Below are 23,363 nucleotides of genomic sequence, written 5' to 3'. Positions count from 1 at the left end.
CAGGGTAGTGATGCATTTGCCCAAGGTCGTAGCCCAGTAATCAGTGGGGCCCAAGCTCTTTGGGGTGGCACGGAGGTGGCGCCGGGACCTGCCGTGGGCATGGGCATCTGGTGCCCACTGGTGCTCCTGTGCGCGTGGGTTGAGTTACTGCGTCTCTCCACAGGGACGCCTTTCTTCCTCAGCTCAGGACACTCTCCCGGGTAGAGCCAAGAGGAAAACTGTCTGGTAAGTAGTTGGCTCACTCTCAGAACTGAGGCTGGAACTCTTACAGTCAGATAATATTTTTTTTCCTTTCAGTCTTCTGACTTTTTGATCATTTAGTTCTCTCTGAGGCCGGACTTTTAAAGAGCCTCTCTTTACCCACCTGCTGTCCCACCGCCCAACTTGCAGCGTGGCCTATGCTCCAGGACCCTGACCTGCCGCCGTGAGCATGGCCAGCGTCCGCTGCAAGCTGGCCCACTACCTGGAGGAGCTGGAGGGTGTGGACATGAAGAAATTTAAGATGCACTTAGAAGACTACCCTCCTCAGAAGGGCTGCACGGCCCTCCCCCGAGGTCAGACGGAAAAAGCGGATCATGTGGACCTAGCCACCCTGATGATTGACTTCAATGGGGAGGAGAATGCATGGGCCATGGCGGTATGGATTTTTGCTGCAATCAACAGGAGAGACCTTTATGAGAAAGCTAAGAGGGATGAGCCAGAGTGGGGTGAGTAGAAGGAAAACAATATTTTTTGAAAGTTGTAATAAGATACACATACCAAAATTTACCACCTTAACCACTTTTAAGTGTGTGTTTCAGCAGTGTTAAGCACACTCATGTTGTGCAATCCATCTCCAGAACTCTTTTTCATCTTGCAAAACTCAGTCCCATTAAATAACAATTCCTCATTTCCCTCCCCCAGCCCTGCAAACCACCACTTTCTGTCTCTATGGACTTGACCACTGTAGGTACCTCTTATATGTGGAATCATACAGGATTTGCCTTTTAGTGGTGACTGACTCATTTCACTTAGTATAATGTCCTTCAGTTTCATCCATGTTGTCACATATGACAAGATTTCATTCCTTTTTAAGGCATAATAATGTTCCATGGTATGTATAGACCACATTTTGTTTATCCATTCATTCATCAATTGACATTTAGATTGCTTCTAGCTTTGCATTGCAGTGAATAATGATGTTATGAACATGGGTGTAGAAATCTCTTCGAGATCCTGCTTTCAGTTCTTTGGGGGATATGTTCAGAAGTGGAATGCTATGTTATATGGCAATTCTTTGCTTAATTTTTTGAGGAACTGTCACGCTGTTTTCCATAGTGGCCGCACCATTTTACCCTCCCACCAACAGTGCACAGGTGTTCTACTTTCTCCACATTGCCAACAGTTCTTTTCTTTTCTTTTTTTTAATAAGTGGTGAAAGAATAGTTTATTAGAAGAGAAAGTACACTCCAAAGAGTTTGGAACTGGCCAAGCAAACGAATGGGCTCAAAAGGCTCAAAGCCTCAAGGGCTCATTATTAGAAGAAAAAGTACACTTCCAAGCGTTTGGAGCAGGCCCCTGAGCAAAAGCAAGGCTCAAAAAGCAGACTGGCCTTGTTTTCTTTTTATAGAGCCATCCTAATGGATTTGAGATGGGATTTCATTGTGTTTTTTATTTGCATTTCCCTACTGACTAGAGATATTGAGTATCTTTTCATGTGCTTGTTTGTTGTTTCTTTATCTTTGAAGAAATGTCTATTCAAGTCCTTTTCCCATGTTTTATTTGAGTTTTTTTTTTTGTTGTTGACTTGTAGAAGCTCTTTATATATCCTGGATATTAACCCTTTATCAAATATATGATTTGCAAGTATTTTCTCCCATTCCATGAGTTGCCATTTTTCTCTGTTGATGATATCCTTTGAGGCTTCGTAGTTGGTATGTTTGTTTTTAATTATTTATTTCATTATCTTGGCCTCTTCCTCTTCTTCCTCTCATGACAATGTTATAAGAAGATGGAAGAAAACAGTTTGCTTTTTTCTAACTCCTTTAGGAACCCAAGTCAGGGCTCATGCAACCCTAGGAACCTTCCGTAATTAGTTCCACTTTATCTAAATCTCTCTTGTGCCTGAAACTTTCTCCAGGTCTCCATCCTGCATTGTTAACAAGCTCGAGACTCTCTTTTCTATGACTCATGGGGCAATCTTTGTCCTGGTAGAACTGTGTGGTGTCTCCAGAAAGCATCTCCTATGGCCATTGCTTTGGGCATGGGGATGGTAAGAGAAATTCTCTTCATTCCCATGGACATGGTAGGGATGAGGTCCTTCCTTCTGGTTGGTGTCCTGAGCAAGGGAAGGGCACAGGAGGGGTCAGAGGAATGTAGAAAACCATGGGTGATGATGATGAGCTGGAGGAAAGGAAGAATAGAAATGAACCTGCCGACTGGGAGAAGCATAGTGGGGTGGGGCAGCAATGAGGGTGTGACAAGGAAGAGAAAATGATACAGGGCCACGAGGAAGGGAGCACAGCAGTACGTGTTCTATAAAAATTGCATGAAAGAATGCAGTTATAATTGTGTCAGTACTTACACACTTAGTAACTAAATTAAAGTATAATCATAGTTGCTGATGTAGTTTGCTAAGCACTTTTTGTGGATTTTGTTCATTCCTCACAAGAAGCCCATGAGGTTAGCACTTTCAAACAAATTTTCAATTTCATTATACTAAGTGTAATAAGCCAGTCACAAAAAGACAAATGCTGTATGGTTTCATTTATAAGCGGTCCCTCGAGTAGTCAAATTTGCAGAGACAGAAAGTAATGTCTGTCAGGGTCGAGAGAGAGAGAGAGAGAGAGAGAGAGAGAAATGGATAATTGTAATTTAATGGACATAGTTTTTCAGTTTTACAAGATGAAAAAGAATTCTGGAGGCTGGTTGCCCAAAATTTGAAGTGAGCCTGGAAGTCTTGGTTGCGTGTGGCTGCATCCTCATCAGAGCCAAGGCCGGGACTCAGTGCCAGGCGTGCCTTTGGCCGAAGCCTGAGTGTTAACTACTGGGACATCTTGGCTTCCATAGGTGGGTTTTGAGATAAAAGGATTATAACCAGGGTTAGAAGTTGGTTGTTTTTTTTGTTTGTTTGTTTGGGGGTGTGTGGCACTGGTCAAGCTTAGGCTTTAGGTAAAAATTAAGTTGTGGTTTTGATTTGAGTTAATGTTTGGATTTTGTTTTGTGATTGGGTTACCAATAGCATTTGCATTCAGAAGAGGAAGACGCATACCCGGAATCCTTCATCTCGCTCTTGGGTCCCTGCTTAACTGAAGTTATCTGCACCATGTATTTCCCCTGATACCTCGCTCTTGTTCTACTGTGTCTAAATTTATCGCAGGAAATGCCTCTTTGGGCATTTAGTGACTGTGTAGATCTGTGATTCTCAAGTGTGGATGCAGATTGGAGCTTTTAAAATATAAAGGTGCCTGGGCTCCACCTCAGATGGGTTGAAAAAGAATAACAGAGGAGGAATCCTGGAATCGGTGTTTTTAAAGCTTTGTAGGTGAATCTAACGTCAGCCAGGATTCAGCACCACAGACTTAGACATAAACCAGCTTGGTAATTCTCGCTCTTGAAGACACAGAATATGGCTAAGAGGAATTCCAGGTGTTTGGGATTGGGGGAATGATCCTGCCAGCCATGACCATCATGGGGGTACCGGGGAGCACTAGGATGGCCTCGGCGCCAGAGCACGGTGGACACTGACAGACATACAGGAGAAGACAGGCCTGCCTGTCACATGTTTGCTGGTTGATTTCTGGGTCTGGGAGAGAGATTCTGAGATTGCATTCAGTGGGGACACAATGCTCAGAAGGTGGACCAACACCACTGCTTTGAAATGAGGACACAGGAACACCCCCGATGGGCCATGCGCCTGCCCACCTTGCACCCATGTCTCTGAGCCATGTGTTGGTTTGGGAGATGTCCAGGAAGATGCCTTTGACCTGTGCCAGGTGTTGAGTCTCAATTATACCCCCTTAGTCAGGAGTCCTGGATTTTGACACTTTGTATTTTTTCCCTTTTATTTTCAGATAATGCACATGTTTCTGTGGAATGCCGGGAAGAAAGCCTCGAAGAGGAGTGGATGGGTTTATTGGGGTACCTTTCCAGAATCTCTATTTGTAAAAAAAAGGAAGGTAAGATAATTGAAAGGGTTGTGCTTTCAATTGGGTTTGGAGGCACTGGCAGGCTGGGAGGCTGGCCCTTCTACGTGCTCCTGCTCCTTGGATGCAAAGATCTGTCTCAGGAAATCCACCATTGCTGAAGCCACGGGCACATGAGCACCTGGCTCTTTGCAGTCCCCAAACTGAAGATAGGCCATGGAATGTTTCAGGTTTTAAAAGGCGTGGACTGCAGACTACTTAGAGGAGTAAGACTGAATAAGAAGGACTTTCCGGTTGGGGCAGTGCATAGGCACCGCTGTTCTTCTGCTCAACTGTGTCTAGGAAGATTTTGACACCCCAGATTTTCTGGAGCCCTCTATACCCAAGTAGTGGAGAGGAGCTGCACCCATTTCCTAGTTCCGGTCACTACTCCCTATCGGACCATAGTCCCCTACTGATAGCTCAACCAGGTGGGTGCGCTCGGGCTTCTCTCAAAGTCAAACTTTCTGTCTATGCTACAGATTACTGTAAGAAATACAGAAAGCACGTGAGAAGCAGATTCCAGTGTATCAAAGACAGGAATGCACGTCTGGGTGAAACCGTGAACCTCAACAAGCGCTACACCAGGCTGCGTCTCATCAAGGAACACCAGAGCCAGCAGGAGAGAGAGCGCGAGCTCCTGGCCATCAGCAGGACTTCTGCCAAGACACGGGACAGCCCTGTGAGTTCCGTGAACTTGGACTTGCTGTTTGAGCCCGAGGACCCACACTCTGAGCCCGTGCACACGGTGGTGCTCCAGGGATCAGCGGGCATTGGGAAAACGATACTGGCCAGGAAGGTCATGTTGGACTGGGCCTCAGAGAAGCTTTACAAGGACAGGTTCGACTATTTGTTCTACATCCACTGTCGGGAGGTGAGCCTCGGGACTCGGAGGAGCCTGGGGGACCTGATGGTCAGCTGCTGCCCTGACCCAAAGCCACCCATGTGCAAGATTTTGAGAAAGCCTTCCAGGGTCCTCTTCCTCATGGACGGCTTTGACGAGCTGCAAGGCACCTTTGATGAGCATACAGAGGCGTTCTGCACCGACTGGCGGAAGGTGGAGCGGGGAGATATTCTCCTGAGCAGCCTCATCAGAAAAAAGCTGCTTCCAGAGGCCTCCCTGCTCATCACCACAAGACCCGTGGCCCTGGAGAAGCTGCAGCACTTGCTGGACCGTCCGCGACATGTGGAGGTCCTGGGTTTCTCAGAGGCCAAGCAGAAGGAATATTTCTTTAAGTATTTCTCAGATGAGCAGCAAGCCAGGGAAGCCTTCAGGCTGGCTCGGGAGAATGAGGTCCTCTTCACCATGTGCTTCATCCCCCTGGTCTGCTGGATCGTGTGCACTGGGCTCAAACAGCAGATGGACAGTGGCAAGAGTCTTGCTCAGACGTCCAAGACCACCACTGAGGTGTACATCTTCTTTCTGTCCAGTTTGCTACAATCCCAAGGAGGGAGCCAGAAGTACCATGTCTCTGCCAACCTCCGGGGTCTCTGCTCCTTGGCCGCAGATGGAATCTGGAACCAGAAAATCCTATTTGAGGAAGGTGACCTCAGGAACCATGGCCTGCAGAAGGCAGATGTGTCTGCTTTCCTGAGGGTGAACCTATTTCAAAAGGAAGTGGACTGCGAGACATTCTACAGCTTCATCCACATGACTTTCCAGGAGTTCTTTGCTGCCATGTACTACCTGCTGGAAGAGGAGGAACAGCAGGGGGCGAACATGCCAGGGGGTTGTTTGGAGCTTCCTAAACGAGACGTGACGGTCCTTCTTGAAAACTACGGCAAATTTGAAAAGGGGTATCTGATTTTTGTCGTTCGTTTCCTTTTTGGTCTTATAAACCAGGAGAGGACTTCCTACTTGGAGAAAAAACTGAGTTGTAAGATCTCTCAGCAAATCAGGCTGGAGCTGTTGAAATGGATAGAAGCCAAGGCCAAGGCCAAGACACTGCAGACCCAGCCCAGCCAGCTGGAGCTGTTCTACTGCTTGTACGAGATGCAGGAGGAGGACTTTGTGCAAAGGGCCATGGGCCACTTCCCCAAAATCACGATCAATCTCTCCACCAGAATGGACCACGTGGTCTCTTCTTTTTGTATCAAGAACTATCACAGTGTGGAGTCACTTTCCCTGAGGCTGCTCCTCTACTCACCGAAGGAGGAGGAAGAGGAGGAGGAGGAGGAGGAGGAGGAGGAGGACGTTGGACACTGTCTTGTGGACCAGTGTGACCTCCCGGGTCCTTACACTGCCCCTTTTCGTCGGTAAGGAGGCCGTCCTCAGGTGGGTGGTAGCACATCCCCCCACCCCAACCTCCCAGCCACCTTTCTCTTGGCATTTGCTCCCTCTCCCTTCTTCTCAACTGTCTTTCAAGTGTACTTGTCATGGTATACAGTAATGCCACATCCCCCATTTATAGCAGACCCCTCACTGACAGAGATTGACTAGTAGAAGACGGGTAGGTGAACAAGTGGGACAAGAAGAAAGCTAACAAAGCAATAAGCAAGTGTCTGATAGATGCCAACTCAGCATAAGGTCTTCTGTGGGGTGGACAACTGAGTAAACACATTTGTAAATTCAAATTGCTTGTAATCTATTTGGGGCTCTAGTGAGTAATAGTTAATAGTTAATCCCTAAGGGCCAAAACAACTCCAGTGACTCTGTCCCAGGGACAGAGGATGGAGGGCCCTAGTGCTGAGCGCTGGGCAGAGGTTTGTTAGAGGAATGAAGTGGGAGCTGCCTTGAGGGACTGGTGGGATATGGTGAATGCAGAAGTGAAAGGACTTGGGCAGTGAGGTCGGGTAAGAACAAATCATGAATGTGGTCTGAGGAAGAGTGTATGTAGCAGATAGCAGGAGGGACAGGAGGAACAACCGTAATGAGGGGAAACTGAGGAAAAGAAGGCTGGAAAGGAGAGCGCATTCCTGGGCCCCACGTTGTGTTTGCAATCAGTCTGTCGCCCGGAGCATTCTGGTCGGTCGGGGTCTGTTCACACACTTGCTGGGGGCTGGGAGCCAGCTGCCACGTCAGGACAGTGCAGCGATCAAGTTCCCTGACTTTTGAAGTCCCTTCATGGGCACTGCCACAGCTCCAGAGGCTGTGGGAAGCCAGCTGCTCTGTGAATGCTTGGGTCTAACCTCTGTGGAAGACACTAGACATGGGAGAGAAATTAGGAGAAAGGAAGCTGGCCCTTCCATGGACAGTGATGAGTTCTAACTCCATCTCTGCCTCGACACCAGCACCAGCACAACTTTCTGTTTATTGTTCGGTCATTAAGAGCTACCTGATGGGACTTCAGTGCTGGCTGCCACCGAAGTCCTGCCCACAGTGACTTGGGGACAGCTGGGAAGCACAGGCACATGGGGAGGATGGGCTACACTAGCAGACTGAACCTGAGACACATGGGTGGAAGTCACTGGTCAGCCAGGGCGTGCAGGTGGGGCTGGGAGCAGCCAGACCAGAAGCAGCCAGTGCAGGGGGCAGGGGTGGAAAAGCAGGACAAATGTCCATGATGGCAGAACAGCTAGAAAGAAGATGGGAGAGAGGGAGTGAGAGAAGGAGGAAGACATGCTCTTTGGAGCCCTAAAAGCGAGGCTGACAAAGGAGAGGTCCCACTGAGACCCCACCGCTGTGAGGAAGGCTCACAGAGACTGAGACAGACTGTAGATGGCAGCTCCCTTTCTCTAAGGGAGGGCACTTGGTTGTGTGCTCTAGGGCCTTCTCAGGACCAGTGGTGTGGGTATCCACCCAGTACCTATTAGAAGTGCGGAATTACCCCTAGACCTGTGAGGTCAGAATCTGTTTTCACAAGAGCTGCACACTGGAATCACCTGGAAGTGTTAGAAATATCCATCTGCCTGGCCCCCTTCAGAGTCTGACATTATTCCCAGGCTGTGGCCTGACCCAAGGATTTTTGAGAGCAATGTGGGAACTGGTCTCTGGACCACTTGGCAGAGTGTCCTGGCCATGGGAGGGACAGCTGACCAATGGGGGAGGGAGGGGCCAGTCACAGGCTCACACGACTTCCATCTGCGGTGTGCAGAGTGTCTTCCCAAGGCTCCCCAGCCCTTTTCATTCCTCTGTGGACAATCTTCAGTTCAGTGACTCTTCTTCACCCTTGGGAGGCCTTTGTCTCAACCGGTGCCAGCCATGCCGGGCCCCTACCTTCAGTTCATTGTTCTGACAGACTGACTTTCTTCTCTCCTTCTTCCTTCTATCCACTTCTAGATTGGTGAACTGCGATCTCACTCCCAGCTTCTGCCGGGGCCTCCTCTCTGTCCTGAGCACTAACCAGAGTCTCACTGAATTGAACCTCAGTGACAATAATCTGGGGGATGCAGGGATGGAGGTATTATGTGAAATGCTCCAGAGTCCTGGCTGTAACATTCAGAGATTGTGGTAAGAACCTGAGAGAAAGAGTGTGTGTGTGTGTGTGTGTGTGTGTGTGTGTGTGTGTGTGTGTGTGAGAGAGAGAGAGAGAGAGAGAGAGAGAGAGAGAGAGAGAGAGAGAGAGAGAGAGAGAGAGAGAAAGAGAGAGAGAGCTAGCACTGGAGGAAGGTCTCAGGGACCAGATCAGTGGTTTATGAGTCTCCCAGGGTGGCCATAACAAACACCACAGACTGGGGGTCTTAGACAACAGAGTTATTTTCTCACAGTCCTGGAGGCTGGAAGTCCAAAAAAATGAAGGTGTCTGCGAGGCTGGTTTATCCACAGGCCATCTTCTCCCTGTGTCCTCACATAGTCATCTTTCTGTGTGTCTGTGTCCTGATCTCTTCTTCTTATAAGGACACCAGTCATATTGGACCAGGGCCCACCCTAATGACCTCATGTTACCTTACTCACCTCTTTAAAGGCCCCATCTCCGAATACAGCCACATTCTGAGGTCCTAGCAGTTAAGATGTCAACCTATGAATTTTTTTTTTGTGGAGAACACAGTTCTGCCCATAGCAAGTGGGAAGGATCAGAGGCCAGTTGCTTGGGAATATCAGGTGGGAAGAATGAAGAGAGTCTGAAAATAAGTTATTTGTGGATGGTATGACAAAAAGGGCATGACCTTCAATATCTTCCATTTCCTCATCGCCATGTTCACAGAATCTGAGAGTTTCAGATATACAACAATGGCTACTTGGGCTGGAACATTTTGTATAGATTGAATTGTCACAGGGAAACTCCTGTAGCTTTATTATAGAAGTGCTTGCTCTGAGCCCACATGTGAATGAGTGTCACATGCTCTGAGCTGAGTACACGGTTGTCTGAGCCATCCCTCCAGCCTTCTTCCATCACATGTCTGCATTTTTGACAAGCTACATAGCCATTGTTAAAGCCCACTGCTCTAGGAGGTTTTCCTACCTCTGTCTTGCTCATCATACCCATCCCTATCACTTTTACCTACTGCACAAGTCATTGTCCACTTTCCTCATCGTTACTCCACCAGCCCAGGTCCAACAACCACAGTCACTAGCCTGGATATTGTGATGCCCTCCAAGACCATCAGCTTTGCAGAACAGGATTTGTGTTTGTCTTGCCATTTTCTCTATACTGTCTGGATAAGTGTCAAAAATACATACCGTGTTTCCCTGAAAATAAGACCTAGCCAGACAATTAGCTCTAATGCATCTTTTGGAGCAAAAATTAATATAAGACCCACTCTTATTTTACTGTAATATAAGACCTGGTCTATAATATAATATAATATAATATAATATAATATAATATAATATAATATAATATAATATAATAAACATAACATAATATAATATAATACTGGGTGTAATATAATATAATACTGGGTCTTATATTAATTTTTGCTCCAAAAGATGCATTAGAGCTGATTGTCCAGCCAGGTTTTATTTTCAGGGACACAGCGTATTGAAGGAATATTGGCTGTTTGGTCTCTCTGCATCCACTTTTGCCACTCACCAACCCATTCTCCATATGGAAGTCAGAGGGCTAGTTAGAAAATTCTTTGATTGTTGCATTTCACGTGCATAAATGCTTTATCTTTGCTCTTTTGATCAATTACGAATCCTCTTCTTGCCTTCAAGGTTTTGGCTGGTTTTGGCATTTCAACTGCCTTCCACCTTTGTTCCATACCACTCTCCCCATCGTCTCATGTGATTCCAGAGAGTGAGACACAGACAGGGAGACATGGGTGATGATCTGTTGCTTGGCAGATAAACAGAGAGTTGTTCGTTGCTTCTAGTTGGTGTGGAGATGGGACAGAAAGGAAGGTGGTCCCAAAAGCTCTAGGACATATGAACTATTGGCCTGGAAAGGAGCTGGGATGTTGTTCTTGTTCCTATGGCAGGACAAATTGTTGTTAATGGCGTGTGTGTGTGTGTAAAACAAATCAAGAATCAGATGATTATTGTGCTGAGTGAAATAAGTTAGACAGAAAAAGTCGAGAACCATATGATTTCACTGATATGTGGGATATAAAACTGAAAACAACAGAGGAACAAGACAAACAAAGAAACAAAAACTCATAGACACAGACAACAGTTTAGTGGTTACCAGAGGGGGAGGGGAGAAGGGAGTAGTAGATGAGGGTAAAAGGGATCAAGTATATGGTGATGGAAGGAGAACTGCCACTGGGTGGTGAGCACACAATATGATATATAGATGATGTATTACAGAATTGTACAGTTGAAACCTATGTAACTTTACTAACAGTTATCACCCCAATAAACTTTAATTAAAAATAAATAAATGGTGCTGATAATACCAAGGTTGCCTGTTCGATCCCTGCATGAGTCACTGTTAGCTGTGCCCTCCTTTAAAAAAAAAAAAGGAAGAAAACCAGATGGAGGTCTGGGGTTGAATCATTAAGTGGAACAGCAGGGATGAGGTTGGCAAAGAGAAGGAGATGGGTCCAAGTGCAGAGAGCACAGCATTCATCTGAGGGATTCTCAGCTGTTAGGGGCGTGTGGCAAAGAGGTGGAAGCCATAGTTTCAGTACCCTTTTCATTTACAGAACAGGGGTGTGCTGTTTATACGTTTGTGAGTTGACCTCTGTTTATGGATGTTCACTGACTGGAGCTCAGCAGTTGTGGTCTCTGTGTGTCCTGGGCTGTATTGAGGAATTCTGATGAGATGACACTTTCACAAAACTTCATGATTTTCCTTTTGTAACTTGAGAACAAGCACCCCTGTTCAGGCCGAAACCCAGCACAGACAGGAAGCAAGGCAGTCCCAGAAGGCAGCGTGTTCTGATGCTTTCTGCTTCTGCTTCACACGAAGGTTGAGGCGCTGTTGTCTTTCCCATCACTGCTGCTTCATCGTCTCCTCGGCCCTGAGCAGCAACCAGATGCTGGTGGAACTGGACCTGAGCCACAACACCTTGGCGGACAGTGGAGTCAAACTTCTCTGTGTGGGACTGAAGCATGCATTCTGCAACCTGCAGAAGCTCTGGTGAGTCAGAACTAATGTCCTTTGGGAAGCATGAGCTGTGGCTGCAGTGGGCCCTGATGGCCTGGAGTGTGAGTGTGAGGTTGGCCAGGGTCGCTCAGACATTCCCTGTGTTACTTCCAGGTGTTTGTCAGTAATCCACTCGGTCAGTGTTTGCTGTGGGAAAAGCCACATACTAAGCTCTGGAGGGGGACTCGGTCAAAGGAATAGTGTTGCCTTTATGGCAGTCACAGCCTAGCTGGAAACGCAAACCCAGTGCAATGCGGTGCCCAGAAGAGTCTTGGGGCTTCACCCCAAGCCCCGGTCTCCACGCTGAATAGGAAAATGGTGCTAAAGTAATACAGACACAGTATTCTGTGCACCCCTTCACTGAATGCTTTTGGGACACTTGAATTTTGAAGAAGAGAAGAAAGCACTTGAAAATGGTAGGGCTGATTTACATCCATTAGGATGGTTATTATAAAACAAAACAAAACAGACAACAACAAGTATTCTTGAAATGTAGAGAAATTGAAATCATCATGCATTGCTGGTGGCAATGTAAAATGGAAAGTTTGTCAGTTTCTCAAAAAAAAAATTAAACATAGAACTACCATATGATCCAGCAATTCCACTTCTGGGTATATATACACAAGAGTTGAAATCAAGCCCTCAAACACTCAAACATGTCCATAGCAGGGTGACTCATAATAACCAAAAGCTGGAAACAACCCAGGTATCTATTGATGGAGGAATGGATTTAAAAATGTGGTATATGCCGACATACAGCCTTAAAAGGATTTCTAACACACGTGGCAACATGGGGGAACCTTGAGGACATTATACCAAGTAAAATAAGCCAGACACAAAAGAACAAATTGTGCCTGACCCACTTATATGAATGAAGTTCCTAGAATAGTCAAGTTCATAGACAGAAAGTAGAAGATTGGTCCCGGGGGCTGGGGGATGGGAATGGGGCGTTAGTATTTAATGGGGGTAGATTTTCAGTTTGGGATGCTGAGAAAGTTCTGGAAATGGACGGTAGTGATGGCTGCACCGCAATGTGAATGTGATTCATGCCACTGAATTATACACCTAAAAATGGCTTCAACGTAAATTTTATGCTGTGTTTTCACCATAGTAAAAATAAATGAGCTGCGAGGCATGGGCTTAGAAAGTGTTTGCATGCTGTTATACAAACAGAAAAGGAAATAGAAAGTTAACATAGAGCTTGGATGCACTCTTCCCGTGTGGGGACTGGCCTTGAGGCAGTGACAGGACAAGTGTTTCCTTACTTCACCCCAGAGAGCGTGAGAGAACTGTGGTGACAATTCTGCCATCTCTGTGGAAGGTTGGTCAATTGCGGTCTCACGTCCGTGTGCTGTGTGGATCTTGCATCTGTCCTGAGCACCAGCCAGGCCCTGACCAGACTCTACTTGGGAGAAAATGCCCTGGGAGACTCTGGAGTTGGAATTTTATGTGAAAAAGCAAAGAATCCGCAATGTAACCTGCAGAAACTGGGGTAAGTCCTCATGGGTGTCTCAACGGAAAAGAAACTTGTCTTCAGGGATGCGTTATTTAAAAAATGTTGGTAGGGGGTACTCCAAAACAGATAAATCAGATGGAGTTGAGGGTGGAGAAAAAAGGAGATGATATCTGAAGGCGTTTGAAGTTACCACCTACTACTGGCAAAGCATTTTTGAGTACAGAGTTGGAGCTTCTGAGTCGAAAGAAACAGGAGAGACTCTTCCTCCCAATTTCTCATTGAACAAAACACTTGCTTCTAAGACATTCACGCAGAGAGTCACATGTTTTATGTGTGAATACTTCTGAGCCAGTTGGTCATTGCTGTACGATGTGGCTCCTGCAGTGGGATAGAGTTCTGATCCCAACGTGGCACCTTCTCTGGTTTCTGTGCATTGGTCCTTGTCCTGCTCCCGAGAGCTCCACGGAAGAACACTGACCTCAGTCTCCAGAGAAAATACAGACCCTGGCTCTTTTCATCTCCTACCTGGGTGTCACTAAGTCCTCAGTCAGGACTGGCTTAGCTCCTTCATCTATTTAACCAGGTTGTCCGAGGGAAGGGCTGACGTGTCAGTGTCCTCACTTGAAGTGCAGTGCGCAGACCAGAGCCCCACTCCCCTAAAGATGAGCGCTGGTGCTGCCACCTTCTGTGGAGGGCGCTCTGTTGTCGCCGTGGAAGCCTGCGACTTTCTTACGTTTTTGGCAGGCACATCACATCATGAGCTCATGTTGGAATTTTGCAGTAAATAATAATAAAAATTCTGGGTGTCTTCTAACCCCAACAACCAATTCTCTTCAGACATGAGCTGGATGTTTTACAAGTCACTTCAGTTTTGACACCATCTACCCAGAGTTAGCACAGACCACACATGTGAAAGGCTCAGTCTCCCAAGACTGCCCTCTCCCTACCGATACCAGATGCTAATTGTAAATGGGGTCCCAGGTTATTCACATTTCTTTCTGACTTGGCTATAAATGGGAATTCCCACAACCCCCTGCTCCCTCTTCAGGTTTGAAAATTTGCTAAAATGGCTCATAGCAATCGGAGAAATTGTTATTGAATTTATGCTTATTATAAAGGATATTATAAAAAACACAAACAAACAGCCAAATGAAGAGACACACAGGATGATATCCAGAGGGTCCAGAGCACAGGGGCTTCTGTCCGCATGGAGTGGAGATGCTCCACCCTGTGACCACCATCCCAGAAAGTCTCCAAATCTTTGTTCAGGAGATTTTATAGTGCTTGATCTCTAGCCTTCCTCCCTGCACCTTCCTGGAGGTTTTGGGTGGGGCTGAAAATTCCAACCCTCTGATCACTTAGACTTCCTGATGACCAGCTCCATGCTGAGACTATCTAAGGGCTATCTAAGTCACTCACAGAGCATAAACTCAGGTGTGATCAAAAGGGGCTCCTTCAAATAGCAAAATGTGCTCCTATCACCCAGAAAATTCCAGGGATTTTAGGAACACTATGCCTCCTCAGCCGACAGTCCTAAGGGAGCTCCTTTGTAGGTAACTAACTGCTTTTCTCTTGCTGCTTTTAACATTCTTTTTGTCTTTAACCTTTGGCATTTGATTATGATGTGCCTTGGTGTGGGTCTGTTTGGGTTCATCTCATTTGGGCCTCTCTGTGCTTCCTGGGCTTGTATGTCTATTTCCTTTGCCAGGTTTAGGGAAATTTTTTTTTGTCATTATTTCTTCAACTAGGTTTTCAATCCCTTGCTCTCTCTCTTCTCTTTCTGGTACCCCTATGATGCAAATGTTGTTACATTTGATATTGTCCCAGAGGCCCCTTACATTATCCTCACTTTTTTGGATTTTTTTTTTCTTTTTGCTGTTCTGGTTGGATGTTTTCTGCTACCTTATTTTCCAAATTGCTGATTCATGACTTTGCTTCATCTAATCTACTGTTGATTCCCTCTAATGTGTTCTTCATTTCAGTTATTGTATTCTTTATTTCTGACTGGTTCTTTTGTATGTTTTCTATCTCCATTTTTATGATTCCTATCTCTTTGTTGAAGTTCTCCCTGAGATCACTGAGCATCCTTATAACTAGTGTTTGGAACTCTGTGTCTGGTAGATTGCTTGTCTCCATTTTGTCTAGCTCTTTTTTGGAGCTTTGTTCTGTTCTTTCATTTGGGACAAGTTTCTTTGTCTTCCCATTTTGGCTGCCTCCCTTTACTTGCTTCTGTTTGTTAGGTAGGGCTGCTATGTCCCCTGGTCTTAGTGGGTTGGCCTTATGTGGTAGATGTTCCATGGGGCAAGTCGCACAGTCTCCCTAGTCACCTGAGCCTGGTGCTCCATGTGTGTCTCTTGTGTGGGTTGCGTCTGCCCTCCTCTTGTAGTTGAGACTGTTTGCTGTTAGCACATCAATGGGAGGGAATGACCCTCAGGCTGATTGGTTGTGAGGACTGGCCTTGCCTACAGTGAAGAAGCTGTTGTGCAGGGGCTGCCCCCACAAAGCAGGACTCACTTTATTGATGCTCTGGTGCCAGCCGAGTCTCCCCTTTGGGTGTGTCATTTGTGGAAGTGGTTAGGTGTGCTCTGGTGTGGTCTGAAGTTGGTCAATTGGTGTGTTGATTCTTAAGCTTGTTCAGAGAGGCTCTGTTTCAGGCCTAGGTCAGTCATTCCCTGTGCCCGAGGAGCACTTTGTATGAGTTACAAAGTGATCTGCAAATGGTTGCCACCTGTGCTGGTTTTGGAGGTTCCTGAAGGAGGCCAAGCTGTGAACTGAGGTTGGCTGTTGCTATTTCCGTGTTTGGGATTGCTTAGCATGAGGTATGGGGCATGCTGAGGCCAGATGCTGCTTGTTTGGTGTTTGTACACCTTTGAGAGATTTTAGGAAAGTCCATAGTATAAACTGAGAGAGGTTGTTTACATGGAAAAGCCACTTGAAATGGCTTGGTTGGGCCTGAAGGTGGGTGGAGCAGGGTCTCAGGGAATCAAAAGGGCAGGGCAAACAGTGTTAGCCAGGTTGATGAAGACTCAGATATGGTGTCACCTATTTCTGCACTCTGGGTGGGAGGGTTCAGTAAAGGAACAATGGCTTATGTCAGCAGTTCTGCCTGGGAGAAAGCTGCCCCTCCAGCTCTCACCCTGAGCCAGACAATTCAGTTGCTCCCTGTGTGTCCCTGGTGTCTTTCAAGCTGCTGCTCCAGTGCTGGAGCTCAGAGCAAGTGAGTCTGCCAGTGAGTAAGTCCGTGCATGGGCCCTTTAAGAAGAATGCCTGGGACTCCAGCAGCCCTATGTCTCACTCAGCCACAATCTCTTCTGGTTTTCACAGCTCATAACTATAGGGACTTCTCTTTCTGGCACTGGAACCCTGCGCTGGGGAGCCCAGTATGGGCCTGAAACCCCTTGCTCCTCAGGAGGGATGTCTGCAGCCAAGATTCCCACCCCACCCCTCAATTTTTAAGCCACAAGTGAGTGTGGGACCAGTCCATTCTATGTCTCCACCCATCCTACCAATTTTGAAGTGGCTTCGTATGTATGTCTTTAGTTATAGCACTTCTGTTCAGCTAGATTTCAGGCAGTTCTCAAAGAGAGTTGTTCTGTAATTTAGTTGTAATTTTGATATGGTCATGGAAGGAAGCGAGGTCAGCATTTACCTACTCTGCCATCTTGACTGAAACTCATGTATGATCTTTTTAATGTATTGCTGAATTTGGTTTGCTAATATTTTGTTGAGGATTTTTGCATCTATGTTAATCAGGGATATTGGCCTATAATTTTCTTTTTTATAATGTCTTTGGTTTTCGAATCAGGGTAATGGTGGCCTTGTAAAATGAGCTGGGAGCATTCCTTCATCTTGAATTTTTTGGAGTAGTTTGATAAGGATAGCATTTAAATTGTTTTAAGTTAATTTTTTTATAGTTTTTTTATGAATGATATAAGATCAGTATCTAGATTCTTTTCTCCTCCTCCTCCTCCTCCTCCTCCTCCTCCTCCTCCTCCTTCTTCTTCTTGCATGTGGATGTTGTTACAACATGACTTGTTGAACAGACTGTCATTGCTCCATTGTATTGCCCTTGCTCCTTTCTTAAAGATCAGTTGACTATATTTATGTGGATCTATTTTGGGGCTCTCTGTTCTGTTCCATTAGTGAATTTGTCTATTCTTTTCCAATCCTACACTGTCCTCATTACTGTTGCTTTATAGCAAATCTTGGAGTTGAATAGTGTCAGTCCTGCAACTTCATTCTTCTCCTTTAATATTGCGTTGGCTATTCTATGTCTTTTGCCTCTTCATATAAACCTTTGAATGAATTTGTCAACACGTACACAGACACCAAACACACACACACACAAAACTTGCTGGGATTTTGATTGGGATTTGGCATTGAATCTGTATAGCAAGTTGGACAGAACTGGCATCTTAACAGTATTGTCTTTCTATCTATGAACATGACACATCTGTCCATTTATTTAGTTCCTCTTTGATTTCTTTCACCAGAATTTTGTAATTTTCTTCATGTAGATCTAGTACATATTTTGTTAGAGTTATATCTAAGTATTTTTTTGGAGGCGGTGCCAATATAAATGGCATTGTGTTTTATTTAAAATTCTACTTGTTTATTGCTACAATATAAGAAAGTGATTGATCTTTTTCTACCTTGCTATAATGGCCTTTTCATTTAAGGAGTCTTTCTTTCTTGTTTTTTTTTTTTTTTGTCAATTCTTCCAAATTTTCTACATAGGAGATCATGTCATCTGCAACAAAACAAAACAAACAAACAAAACCCCCAAAATGTCACAACAAAACCCCCCAAAACAAACAAACAAGCTAACAACCCCCTAAGAACAGTTATATTTCTTCTGTATGAGTCTTTATACCTTTTAGTATTTTTCCTTTTCTTATCTTATTGCATTAGCTAGGACTTCCAGTATGATGAAGAAAAGGAGTGGTGAGAGCAGACATCTTTCTCTTTTTCCTGATTTTTGAGGGAAAGTTTCGATTTTCTCACCATTAAATATGCTCTTAGCAGTAGGTTTTTTGTTATTGATATACTTTATCAAGTTGAGGAAGTTTTCTATTTTTAGTTTGCTAAGTACTTTTATCATAAACGGGTGTTGGATTTTGTCAAAGCCTTTTTCTGCATCTATTGATTTGACCATGTGATTATTTTCCTATAGTCCATTGATGTGATGAATTATATTTATTGATTTTCAAATGTTAATTTATTTTTATTTTAAAAAGAGTTTTATTAAAGTACAGCTGACATACAATATTATATTATTTTCAGGTATACACAATAGTTATTCAACGTTTATAAACCTAAAGAAGTGATCACCATGATAAATCCAGTAACCATCTGACACCATACTGTGCTATCACAATATTATTGACATTACATCCCCATGACTTATTTGTTTTATACCTGGTAATTTGAACCTCTAATTGCCCTTCACCTTTTTCTCCCCTTTAAAAATTTTTTCAGTTATAGAGTTGACATTCAATATTGTTTTATATTAATTTCAAATGTATAGCATAGTGGTTAGACATTTATATAATTTAGGAAGTGACCTCCCTGACAAGTACCCACCTGGCACTATACATCATTATTACCATATTATTGATTATATTCCCTATACTTTAATCCCTATGACTGTTTTGTAACTACCTATTTGTATTGCTTAATCCCTTCACCTTTTTCACCCTGCCCCCAACTTCTCTCCTATCTATCACCCCGATAGATCTAGTACCTCTTTGACACCATACATAGTTATTGCAATATTACTGACTATATTCCTTATGCTATACCCGACATCCCCATGACTACTGTGTAACACCAATTTATACTTCTTTATCCTTTCCCCCTTTCACCACCCATCTGGCAACCAACCACCAAAATGTTTTCTGTATCTATGAGTTTGTTTCTCTTTTGTTTGTTTGTTTATTTTGTTCTTTAGATTCCAATTATAAGTGAAATCATTTGTCAGTTGTCTGACTTATTATACTGAGTACAGTACCCTCTAGGTCCATCAATGTTGTTGCAGATAGCAAGATTTCCTTCCTTTTTGCAGCTCAGTAATATTCCATTGTATAAATGTACCACTTCGTCTTATTCATTCATCCATTCAAGGACATCCAGGTTGCCTTGGCTTATGTAAATAATGCTGCAATGAACATATAGATAAGCACATTCCCCTTGAAGTAGCATTTTGGGTTTCTTCAGATAAATATTCAGAAGTGGGATTACTAGTTCTTTCTTTGTCTCTTGTTATAGTCTTTGTTTTAAAGTCGATTTTGTCTGGTATAAGTATTGCTACCCTAGCTTTTATTTGTTTTTTGTTTCCATTTTCAAGAAATATCTTAGTCCTTTACTTTTGTCTGTGTGTGTCTTTATATCTAAAGTGTGTCTCTTGTAGGCAGCATATGTAAGGGTCTTGCTTTTCTATCCATTCACTCACCCTATCTTTTTTTTTTTTTTAATAGAAATTCCTTCTTTCTCTCTTTTTTGTTTTTAAAGATTTTATTGGGGAAGGGGAACTGGACTTTATTGGGGAACAATGTGTACTTCCAAGCCTTTTTTTCCCCAAGTCAAGTTGTTGTCCTTTCAATCTTAGTTGTGGTGGGTGCCGTTCAGCTTCAAGTTGTTGTCCTTTCAGTCTTAGTTGTGGAGGGTGCAGCTCAGCTCCAGGTCCAGTTGCCATTTTCTAGTTGCAGGGGGTACAGCCCACCATCCTTTGCGGGAGACGAACCAGCAACCCTGTGGTTGAGAGGATGCATTCCAACCAACTGAGCCATCCAGGAGCTTAGCGGCAGCTCAGCTAAGGTGCTGTGTTCAATTTTAGTTGCAGGGGGCGCTGCCCACTATCCTTTGCAGGAGTCGAGGAATTGAACTGGCAACCCTGTGGTTGAGAGGATGCGATCCAACCAACTGAGCCATCCAGGAGCTCAATGGCAGCTCAGCTCAAGGTGCCGTGTTCAATCTTAGTTGCAGGGGGCACTGTCCACCATCCCTTGTGGGAATCTGGGAATCGAACTGGCAACCTTGTGGTTGATAGCCCGTGCTCCAACCAACTGAGCCATCCGGGAGGCAGCTCAGCTCAAGGTGTTCAATCTTAGTTGCAGGGGGTGGCGCCCACCATCCCTTGCGAGACTCCAGGAGTTGAACCGGCAACCTTGTGGTTGAGAGCCCACTGGCCCATGTGGGAATTGAACTGGCAGCCTTCGGAGGTAGGAGCATGGAGCTCTAACCGCTTGAGCCACCAGGCCAGCCCACTCATCCTATCTTTTGAATGGAACATTTAATCCATTTACATTGAAAGTAATTGTTGATAAGTATGTAGTTACTGCCATTTTATTATTTATATATATTTATTATTATTAATTTTCATTTTAAAGAAGTCCCTCTAAGATTCCTTGTAATACTGTTTTGGTGGTGATGAATTCATTTAGCTTTTTCTTGTCTGGGAAGCTCTTTATCTATCCTTTGATTCTAAATGATAGCTTTGCTGGGTACAGTAATATTGGTTGTAAGTCCTTTCTTTTCATCACTTTGAATATTTCCTGCCAATTCCTTCTGGCCTGCAAAGTTTCTGTTAAGAAATCAGCTGACAGTCTTATGGGGGCGCCCTTGTAGGCAACTAACTGCTTTTCTCTTGCTATTTTTAAGATTCTCTCGTTGTCTTTAACTTTTGGCATTTTAATTATGATGTGTCTTGGTGTTGGCTCCTTTGGGTTCATCTTGTTTGGGACTCTCTGTGCTTCCTGGGCTTGTAATTTATGTCCTTTGCCAGATTAGGGAAATTTTTTTCATTGTTTTTTCAAATATGTTTTCAATTCCTTGCTCTCACTCTTCTTCTTCTGGTAGTCTTATAATGCAAATGTTAGTATGCTTGATGTTGTCCCAGATGTTGCCCCTTAAACTTGCCTTAATTTTTTTTGGATTCTTTCTTCTTTTTGCTGCTCTGATTGGGTATTTTCTGCTACCTTATCTTCTACATTGCTGGTTTGATCCTCTGCTTTATCTAATCTACTGCTGATACCCTGTAATATATTCTTTATTTCCATTACTATATTTTTTATTTGTGACTGGTTCTTTTGTATGTTTTCTATCTCCATTTTTCTATTTCCCATCTCTTTGTTGAAGTTCTCCCTGAGACCACTGAACATTCATCCCTGAGATTCGCTGAACCAATGTTTGGACCTCTGAGTCTGGTAGACTGCTTGTCTCTAATTTGTTTAGTTATTTTTCTAAAGCTTTGTTCTGTTCTTTATTTGGTATAAATTTCTTTGTCTCCCCATTTTGGCTGTCTCCCTGTGTTTGTTTCTATGTATTAGGTAGGGCTGCTATGTCTCCTGGTCTTAGTTGAGTGGGCTTATGTAGTAGGATGCTGTGGGGCTCAATGGTGCAGTCTTCCTGGTCACTTGAGCCACACACTCCAGGTGTGTCCCTTGTGGGTTTTGTGTGCCATCCTCTTGTAGTTGAGCCTTGGTTGCATATCAGTGAGAAGGATTGACCCTCAGGCTCATTGGTTATGAGGACTGGTTGTGACTACAGTGGAAGTGTTGTTGTGCAGAGTCTGATCCTACAGAGCAGCCCTCAGCAGGACTCTGGCCCTTCCCAACACCCTCTTCCCCCTTGGGTGTGTCATTCTTGGATGCTCCAGCTCATTTTGAAGCCCCAGGACCACCTTGGAGGGCATCTGCTGAAGGTCAAGTGTAGCTGCCGCCCATGCCCCACAAGGGGCCACCTGGTAGGAGCCAGAAAGAAATCCGCAGATGGCTGCCACCTGTGGTATGCTTGGAAGTGCCTCGAGAGGCCAAGCTGAGAACCAAGGCTGGCTGCCACTAGTGATGGCTTTAGGCTGCTTAGCCAGAGGTACAGGACACACTCAAGCCGGATGCTGCTTGTCTTCCATGAACCTTTGAGACACCCTAGGAAAGTCTGCAGCCTGAGCTAAGGCAGCACGCTTTTTTTTTATATGAAAAAGCTCCTGGAAGTGGCTTCGGTGTGCCTGAAAGTTGGATGGGGCAGGGTCTCGAATCACCAGGGCATGGTGAAGGAAGGCATTAGCCAGCTTGATGGAGACTCAGAGAAGGCAGCCACCTGAGTCAGCATGCTGGGAAGGGGGAGGGCTCAACAAAGAAACAATGGCCTCCATGAGCTTCTCTGTTCAAGAGAAAGCCACCTCTCCAGCTGCTATCCCAAGCCAGACAACTCAGTTCTTTGCCATATGGCCCTGCCAACTTTCTAGCTGCTGCCCCAGTGCTGGAGCTCAGAGTGAGTGATTCTGTCAGTGAGTAAGTCTGTGCATGGGTCCTTTAAGAGGAGCCGCTGGGACTTCAGCCTTTCCCTGTCTCACTCAGTCACAATCTCCACTGCTTTTCATAACCAGAAATTATGGGGACTTCTCTCCCCAGCACTGGGCTGGGGTGGGGCCGGGACCTCTTGCTTCTCCAGAGGGAGAGGAAAGGGAACATCCACAGCCGAGATATCCCTCCCAATTTTTAATGGTCACACGCGGGTGTGGGGCAGTGCCTGTTCTGTGTCTCTTACCAGTCTTGAGGTGGCTTTTTCTGCATGTCCTTAATTGATTTTTAAATGTTGATTTAGGTTTGTATACTTGGGATAAATCCCACATGGTATTGGTATATAGTTCTTTTTACACATTGTTAGATTGAATTTGGTAATACTTTGTTGAGGATTTTTGCATCTAGGTTTGTAAGAAATACTTGTAATTTTATTTTAGTGTGTTTGTCTGGCTTTGATATTAGGGTAACACTGACCTCAGAATGTGTTTGGAACTGTTCTCTTTATTTCTCTTTTCTGGAAGAAATTGTAGAGAATTGGTAAAATTTCTTCTTTAAATATTTGTTAGAATTCACAAGAGAAACTATCTGTGTCTGGTGCTTTCTTTTTTGGAAGTTTGTTAATTTTTCATTCAATATCTTTGATAAATAAAGGGCTATCCAGATTGTCTATTTTTTTTCTCGTGTGAGTTTTTGCAGATTTTGTCATTCAAGCATTTTTCTATTCTGTCTAGGTTATAAAACTTGTGGGCACAAAATTGTTTCTAGGATTTCTCTATTATCCTTTTAATGTTCTTGGTACCAATAGAGATTTTCCTTCTTTCATTTCTGTTATTAGTAATTTGTGTTCTCTCTCTCTCTCTTTTCCTTTGTTAGCCTGGCTAGAGGTTTATCAATTTATTGATTTTTTTCAGTAAATCAGCTTTTGTATTCGTTGATTTTCTCTATTAACTTTCTGTTTTCAATTTCATTGATTTATGCTCTATTTTTCATTATTCCCTATCTTCTGCTTACTTTGGATTTAATCTGCTCTTCT

The 23,363-nt window shown here is 44.4% G+C and overlaps 1 protein-coding gene across 2 annotated transcripts in view; it reads left to right on the top strand.

The window, feature by feature from the left end:
• Positions 1 to 430: 430 nt before the first annotated feature.
• Positions 431 to 23,363, top strand: part of NLRP3 (NLR family pyrin domain containing 3) — a gene marked incomplete at its 5' end in the record, with an annotated part of 46,019 nt that continues 23,086 nt past the window's right edge. Inside the window, 6 exons of one of the 2 annotated variants that reach the window (XM_081035405.1) lie at positions 431 to 707; positions 4,053 to 4,157; positions 4,646 to 6,419; positions 8,383 to 8,553; positions 11,396 to 11,566; positions 12,894 to 13,064. In XM_081035405.1, the coding sequence (XP_080891531.1) occupies positions 431 to 707; positions 4,053 to 4,157; positions 4,646 to 6,419; positions 8,383 to 8,553; positions 11,396 to 11,566; positions 12,894 to 13,064 (2,669 nt within the window). Of the gene's footprint in view, positions 708 to 4,052; positions 4,158 to 4,645; positions 6,420 to 8,382; positions 8,554 to 11,358; positions 11,567 to 12,893; positions 13,065 to 23,363 lie in introns of both variants that reach the window. The other variant, XM_081035406.1, reaches the window with a different exon arrangement.

This window comes from Rhinolophus hipposideros, assembly GCF_964194185.1.
Source record: "Rhinolophus hipposideros genome assembly, chromosome: 23".
Lineage (NCBI taxonomy): Eukaryota > Metazoa > Chordata > Mammalia > Chiroptera > Rhinolophidae > Rhinolophus > Rhinolophus hipposideros.
This window is presented reverse-complemented; position numbering and strand designations above follow the sequence as displayed.